This window comes from Sebastes fasciatus, chromosome 5 (genome assembly GCF_043250625.1).
Source record: "Sebastes fasciatus isolate fSebFas1 chromosome 5, fSebFas1.pri, whole genome shotgun sequence".
Classification (NCBI taxonomy): Eukaryota; Metazoa; Chordata; class Actinopteri; order Perciformes; family Sebastidae; genus Sebastes; species Sebastes fasciatus.
The window spans coordinates 1,916,492-1,924,496 of NC_133799.1; the positions used below are offsets into that span (position 1 = coordinate 1,916,492).

The 8,005-nt window shown below is 33.9% G+C and overlaps 1 protein-coding gene across 1 annotated transcript; it reads left to right on the forward strand.

Moving 5' to 3' along the window:
- Positions 1-741: 741 nt before the first annotated feature.
- On the forward strand, positions 742-6,630 carry LOC141767328 (synapse-associated protein 1-like). Its single transcript, XM_074634514.1, has 9 exons — positions 742-1,070; positions 1,493-1,611; positions 2,134-2,200; positions 2,960-3,033; positions 3,113-3,252; positions 3,394-3,530; positions 4,871-4,929; positions 5,017-5,161; positions 5,238-6,630. Exons 1-9 carry the CDS (start codon positions 899-901, stop codon positions 5,363-5,365), a joined length of 1,041 nt encoding a protein of 346 aa, XP_074490615.1. The 5' UTR covers positions 742-898; the 3' UTR covers positions 5,366-6,630.
- The last annotated feature ends 1,375 nt before the right edge of the window (positions 6,631-8,005 follow it).

Consider the following 8,005-nt stretch of genomic DNA (forward strand, 5'->3'; position numbering starts at 1 on the left):
TGCAAATGGAGAAGCGTACGTTTCCATGACAACGGTATGGGTGGCCATTGTGCGAACGGTTTCAGGAGAATAAACAGAGAGTTTCCACTGTTTTAATCGCTGCAGTTCAATTATATATATACTAACCTATTTTAACACGAGAGTTGAGACTTTAAAATAACTTTCTGGAGTGTTACACATAACGTTAGGTAGCTTTAACAGCAGCAAATTAGCTATTTAGCTAGTTCAGAAGTTCATCTCTGTGCTTCTATACTCTTTGGCTGCAAATGGAGCGCGTACGTTTCCATGACAACCTGCAGGGTGTCGGTAGGCGTTAGGGACAAACTTAACCTATTCGCGGAAGTGATTGAAGTGGTCTTTTAAGTTTATTCTACGGTATAAACTATTTAAAGTATGTTTAAGACCTTTGTAGTTGTCTTTTTTAGTCATTCGCTAAATTGTGCGATCGGTTAAAACTAAATTATTTCTCTTCTATTGTCATAAAATGTCAATGTTGTCCTATTTTATTGTTTGTTTATTGTTTATTATATTATTTTATTGTTCACCACAGGACATGTATTTGTCCTGTGGTGAACAATAAAATAATATACTTATAATAAGTGTTTTATTACAACGGCTGTTGTAAAAGTCACCGGAGCTTCATCTCTGCGCTTCTTTACTCTTTGGCTTCAAAAGGAGCGCGTTCGTTTCCATGACAACCTGCAGTAGGGCACGGGTAGACGTTAGGGACAAACTTTAACCGATTCGCGGAAGTGGTTGAACGGTGAAAACGTCACCAGTATCTCTCCTGTTATAGTTTAAAACTATCAGAAAACTGCCTTAAAACGGAGTAATTCATAATTAGAGCTTCTTAAATAACTTATTTTAAGTTTATTGTACAGTGTTAACTATTTAAAGTATGTTTAAGAGCTGGGGGAGCTGGCTGGGGAGAGAAGAAGAAGAAGTTGTTGATGAAGACTCAGGACAGAATCAGGATGTAAACAAACAAACAGCTGTTTCTGTTTCTGAGAGTGAAGAAGATGCTCCTCAACAACCTCAGCAGCTGCTCCAACAGGCGAAAGGCTTCAGTGGTGAGTCTGATGAAGTTGATAATGATGTAAACTTGTCCTAGTAGACTTTGTTTTGCTGCAGCATGTGTAATATAATAACAGCTGTATTTCTGCAGTAGATTCTCAGTATAATGTGTGTTTCTGCAGTAGATTCTCAGTATAATGTGTGTTTCTGCAGTAGATTCTCAGTATAATGTGTGTTTCTGCAGTAGATTCTCAGTATAATGTGTGTTTCTGCAGTAGATTCTCAGTATAATGTGTGTTTCTGCAGTAGATTCTCAGTATAATGTGTGTTTCTGCAGTAGATTCTCAGTATAATGTGTGTTTCTGCAGTAGATTCTCAGTATAATGTGTGTTTCTGCAGTAGATTCTCAGTATAATGTGTGTTTCTGCAGTAGATTCTCAGTATAATGTGTGTTTCTGTTTCTGTTGCTTCTCTGCAGGATATATTTATAATTTCGCCAGCATCGCCTCAAAGAAACTCTCAGAGTCTGTCGTTGAAACAGCACAAACCTTAAAGAAAAGTGTGGAGGAGGGGAGGATCAATGGGATTATTGATAAGGTAAATATCAGAATCAGAAATACTTTATTGATCCCTGTTACAGCTGCTCTTATATAAAAGCATACAGAAACATAAGAAAATAAATAATAAATAAATATGAAAATTAGAAATATGAGAAATATGTGCATCAATACATGTGGTTATACAATATACAGTATAACTAGTGTAAACAAGTAAAAAAATGCTTATAGAAGTTGGATCTATTAAGTGTATTAAATATAAATGCAATAATAGTATGAATAAGATTTTAACAACAATATTTCTTCAAATGTACAGAATAAATGCAGAATTAATAAGAGTATTGCACAGTTTAATTATTGTAAAAAAAAAAATTTAATAGAATAATTTAAAAATAATCAATAATAATAATATATACTAATATATATATATATATATATATGTATATATATATACATATATATATATTTTTTTAATCCGTATTGCATATAAATATCCATTGAGGTCTGTCTTAATTTAAACTGTGTTCTTTGTCCTATTTAATGATATCTTTTCTTCCTTCAGACCATTTTGGGTGAATTCCAGAAAGAACAAGAAAAGTTTGTTCAGGAGAAAAAAGCAAAAACGTTTGGTAAGTACTGAATAGTATGTTGTATTTGATGTAGGTATTAAATATGTATGCATAATTATGTCTGGTGCGTTCAGTCCTTATGTATGGAGGACAGAAGCTGCCAAAATAAAAAATCTAGAAATGACTCGATAAATAAATAAATGTCATTAAATGTAGTAAAAATAATATTAAAAATAAATGTAGCCATTAATTATTTGATAAAATGTGACATAAACTGATATTTCTGTTTTAATTTGCTTATTTATTTATCTTTGTATTAATTCCCATATTTATTTACTCTTCTATTTAATTTTCCCTTTTATTCATTTATGTATTTATTTTTATTAATTTTAAAATGTATTTATTTATTATTGCATTTATTTATTATTTATTTATTTGTTTTAGCATTTTTTTATTGCTATTACTTTTTATTATTACGCCTATAAATGTATATTAATATTATTACTATACTTTTTATTATTATTACTATATTTTTATTTTATTTTATTATAGGTTAGGTTTATTATCATTAATGTGTCATTATCACTATTTTACTTGAATATATATTTAAGTTGATGTATCATTATGTTTATAATTATTATAAGTACATCTGTGTATCTGTACAGTGTGTCTTGCAGTATGTGTAGTTTTCCTTTCTTTTAAAAAAAATGTTCACGCACAAATGGAAATGTTTATTTTTCAATAAAATAAATAATTATGCATGATATTTAAGTACATTATATATTACAGTAGGGTAACTGGTTTTCATTGTTCCTTTAGGTGCTGCTGTGCCACCGTGGGTCGGTTATAATGAAGAGGACACCATACAGCAGCAGATTCTAGCTCTCTCAGCTGTGAGTATTACTCCTTATAAAACATGCATCAATATAGTTTCAATAAAAAACTTCAGTTTATTGCTTCACTTGTTTTCAGGACAAAAGAAATTTTGTGCGAGATCCTCCCGCTGGGGTCCAATTTCACTTTGACTTTGAGCAAATGCATCCGGTCGCCTTGGTGATGCTGGAGGAAGACGAGCTGCTCCGGAAGATGCGTTTCCATCTGGTCCCCAAACAGTGAGCGTCTCTTCACTCTCACACAACACTTTATAAATGTGTTTTCATCATTCCCCGCATGAGAGTGGGTTTTATTAAAAACACAAATATTATATTCCACCACAGAGATGACTGCCGTTTCCTCCGTGTCATTCATTTCAGGGTGAAAGAGGAAGTCTTCTGGAAGAATTACTTCTACAGAGTGTCATTGGTAAAACAGTCTGCTCAGCTCACGGCGCTCGCAGCTCAACAGGATGCTGAACGGAGAGACGTGGAGAGAACTGAGACCAATCAAAAAGGTATCAAAACGATATAACACCTGAGTTTAATCTTAAAGGGATAGTTCAGGTGTTTCTCATAGTGGGGTTGTATGAGGTTCTTCTCCATAGTCAGTGTATTACCTACAGTAGATGAAGTGGGGTTGTATGAAGTATTTATCTATGGAGTACGGAACCTGCCAAAATAAAAAATAAGTAAATAAATGACTCAATAAATACAGAAATATGTCATTAAATGTAGCCATTAATTAATATAAAAAAGAAATATAGCCATTAATTAATAAATATGGCCATTAATTAATTTTAATTTGCTTCTTTATTTAATTATCTTTGTATTAATTCCCTTGTTTATTTACTCTTCTATTTAATTTTATTTATTTATGTATTTTTTTAATAATTTTTTTAATTAATTAATTAATTCACATTTATTTATTTTTTGCATTTATTTTATATTTATTTTTAAAAGTATGCATTTCACCCCTTATTTATTTTCCCAAACGTTATACATTTCTTTACACGTTTCTTTTTACATTCCTTTATGCATTTCTGCCTCATTATGCAAATGAGGGGACTTAATTAATCGCTACAATTATTTTTTATATTATTTTTGCTACATTTAATAACATTTATTTATTTATTTATTTATCGAGTCATTTATTTATTTATTTATTTTGTATTTTGGCAGCAAAGCAATGTAAAAAACACATGTTAGACACCTAAAATAATCAATATCAGTTTAAGTGTACGCTGTATTTAGAATATTTTCACCTCTTCACCTCGCTGTCAGACAGCCCTTTCTGACGGGGAACTGAAGCTGTTATCTACGCTCTCTTCAAAGCCACCAGACTCCATTCACAAAAACAGTAAAAGGGCTGTCTGACAGCGAGGTAAAGAGATGAAAATATTGTAAATATAACGTACACTAAAACTGATATTGATGTTTAAAAGTGTCAAAAATGTGTCTGGCTGCAGCCCCCGTCCACAGCAGTACATTACTTTGCTCCCGTGCTGGTACTCCTGTCTGTTTCTACTAACTCCATCTACTGTAGTAATACACTGACTATGGAGAAGAACCTCATACAACCCCACTGAGAAACACCTGAACTGTCCCTTTAATGTCAGTGAATCATTTGACACAGATAGAGCGGTGAGGTTTTGCGTAATATTGTGTGATAAACCAAGAAGTGAGTTAACATTAGGACACTTTTTGAACATAGAACTTTGTGACATAATACCAGCATTCAGAAAAATATTGTTGATTAATCTGCGCTGTTCATGTTGTCGAGAAAGTGTGATTATCACCTTATTATATTCTATAAATATACTTGAAAGGAAATGTCAAAAAATATATTTTTTTGCAGATGTCGTTAGACAGAAAACTCCCCGTGTCGTCTGCAGCATCAAACCAAAGTCCAGGGAGGTGAGCCGCCTGTTCTCACTAAACAAAATAAGAGTATAAAGCTAAACTAGAACGAGTCTGACCTGCTTCTTGTTCCTGTTCCGACAGGACGAAGACGAGGTCTCCACCAGCCCGTCTGTGTCCGAGTTTGTGAGCGACGCTTTTGACTCATGCAACATAAATGAGGACGACCTACGCAAAGAAATGGGACAGCTGGTTCTGGACAAGAGGGAACATCCGAGCACACAGCATGGTACGTTTAGTTTGGTTGATCTGGATCAGTAGAGGTGGTTTCATCAATGAGTGACTGAGCGTTGTGTGTTTTTCAGAGGAGACTCCTGACTGGGAGAGAGAGCTGCAGGAAGAGCTGCAGGAGTACGACGTGTTGGCCGATAACGAGAACCGAGATGACAACTGGGACAGGGAGATCGAGGAGATGCTGATGGAGGAGAGTTAGAGCGAAGACACAAACTCGTCCAGTCTGAACTGTGTGGAGGACAGAAACAGGACATGACTCCTCCCAGCTGAACGATTCATTACAATATCGGTCCTCTTAGAACTCTGAAGACGGAGAAACACCGCTGAACATCATTTATGTTTCATGAGTAAATATTTAAAATCGTCTCCTACCACTAAATGAAGAGCAGATATTGTCCTATATAATTATGTGATACTGAGGGACGCCTCCACAGAGTGTAGAAAACGGGCCTTAGACTCTGGAATTAAAGAGAGACTACCGGTATGTAACTTGTGCTGAACGGTGTCGACTAGATAATGCATAATAGTAAATAAATAATGATAAATGCACATAAAAGTAGAGAGAGTCACAAACTCAGCTACCTGACTCAGCAATGCACAACGGCGTATTAGGACCATTGTAGCTAAAACATATATATTACGGAGTCGGGGGTAATATTCTGAGAAAAAACTCAGATACAGATAATAATAAAATATTCTCAGTCATAAATTTGCACAAAAAAACCCAGAAAAATTGTGTTTTTTCACTTTGCAAGGTTTGATCTACCTCCTCCACCGTTAAACACTGAGGAGCTGCAGAGCGCAAAATATATTAACTAGAACTAGACCTCCTCCAAGCTGCCCGAGTCCGAAGGCCCCCCCTCTCCATGCAGCTCCACGTGTATTTGTGTTTATGTTGAGATCAGCTGAACGTAGCGGAGCATCGTAAAACACTTCATTCAAACTGGACAGAAACAAAATAAACTCACTTAAACCGTCGTCGTTAATCTTTCCAACAATCACCAAGTGTGCTTTGGTCCAACTCAACTGGAATGTTACAAAACGCCGAATCTACAGGTGTCCAATGTGACTGTTCATTTGTAAGAGGAAGAAGGGCTATACAGTGTCTTCTTTCAAAAGTTACAGTCTTGCTTTAAAACTATTAAAATGAGCCAAAGTCAGGTGATATTTCCTTTCTCTTCTGGAGGATTTCATGTGACCAGTCTATTTTTGTCTGAGCCAACTCTTTTTATATAAATGGAAATGATGCTGTTTTAATTGCGTTAATCTGTTAACAGCATTACAGTATGGAATTTAATACACGGTTTACGTCACTCTGTATTTTATCAAAATGACTAAATGGATGACTGAACATGTGTATTTTTTGTGATCATATACTGTTGACGTTGATATAATGATCTTTGTGGAGACATGTTTTATGTGTATTGTTACATTTTTATTAAACTTTGACATTTACAATCTAAACTGTGTTGACTTGTTCTTACTCTAATGCATGTGGTGGGTTGTTTTAGGATACAGAGCAGTTAGTGTCAGACTAATAAACCAGAGCGTATCTTTCTGAAACTCTCCCTCTCGTCCACATTGAGCTTTGGGAAGAATCGTGAGGCAGTGTGTAAAAAAGACACATAATAATAATAATAATAATAATAATAACTTGGATTATCAGCGTTTGTTTTGTATTTTCACATTAAAAATGTCATGAATGAAATGTCTCATTGATTGATAGAATATATATATATATATATATATATATATATATATATATATATATATAATAGAAATAGAAAAATAATAAAATAGAAAATTAGAAAAAGTTAAAATGTAAATATTTTAAATAAAATACAATAATAATAAATAAATCAATAAAATAAAATAAAATAAATTCACACACACTTCTATCCCTGTGCTCTTTATGTGCTGTGAGTGACGAGTGGAGGATGAATTAAAGGAAACAAGCTGTTTGTGTTGTTACAGGTGGAGTAAATCTTTATTGCTAAACTCGTCAGGACAACATGACCTTCCTCCTTCATCTGTAACAGTAAACAACACAGTGTACCTTCTGTAAGTAAACACACGTCCTGTAATGTAACAGAGATACAGTAGATCATAATTAATAAATTATACATGGAAATGCTTATTTCAAGTTTTACAAAATAGGAAGATTTCAACATGTCAAACATCTGTCTACAACATCTGTCTACAGTATACTGTATATAGAGGAAGCTGCAAAACCCAGAAAATAGTCAGTAGTTCAGAAAAAATATATTTTAAACACCGTTTTGGTTAAAGCAACAACAGCAGCTTCTTAAAAACATGCTGAGCAACCTGGACATCAAATAAAATAAAGAAATAATACCATTTATTGATATTTGATATAAGTTCAGTGTCCAAAGATTTTATGTGCGTCTTTTCTTTTTTTCTCCAACCACGTGGCTGGAAACTACTTTTAGTTTTGTCTCATAAAAAATAAATAATCTTAATACTGTAATACTTTATGATACTATTGCTATTATATGCTTGGTCACAGTCACGGTGGTAAATAGGTAGTTTACATGCTGTACAATATGTCACATGTGGCGGTCAGAGGCCAAAGCTTCTTTTGTTTTGTTATATTAAATGTGGATATGTGAGGAAGACAGTGAAACGGCTTTAAAAGACTCGACCGTGTTGTCGTAAAGCTGAATATTCTTTAAATGGTCGCGCTGGTCAGAGGTCAGTAGGATTATCACAGGTTTGGTATTACAGTTTGTTTAAAGAGGGAAACAGTGATTTATAGTACGCTCCCATTTCATCCATCGCCAAAAAAAACAACTCTTATCTGCTACATTTCTTAAATCTA

Coding starts and splice junctions, on each gene's coding strand:
- LOC141767328 (XM_074634514.1), top strand. CDS start 899: ATGTTTAAGAGCTGGGGGAGCTGGCTGGGGAGAGAAGAAGAAGAAGTT. Junction 1,612..2,133: donor TCAATGGGATTATTGATAAG/GTAAATATCAGA, acceptor TTCTTCCTTCAG/ACCATTTTGGGTGAATTCCA. Junction 2,201..2,959: donor GAAAAAAGCAAAAACGTTTG/GTAAGTACTGAA, acceptor TTGTTCCTTTAG/GTGCTGCTGTGCCACCGTGG.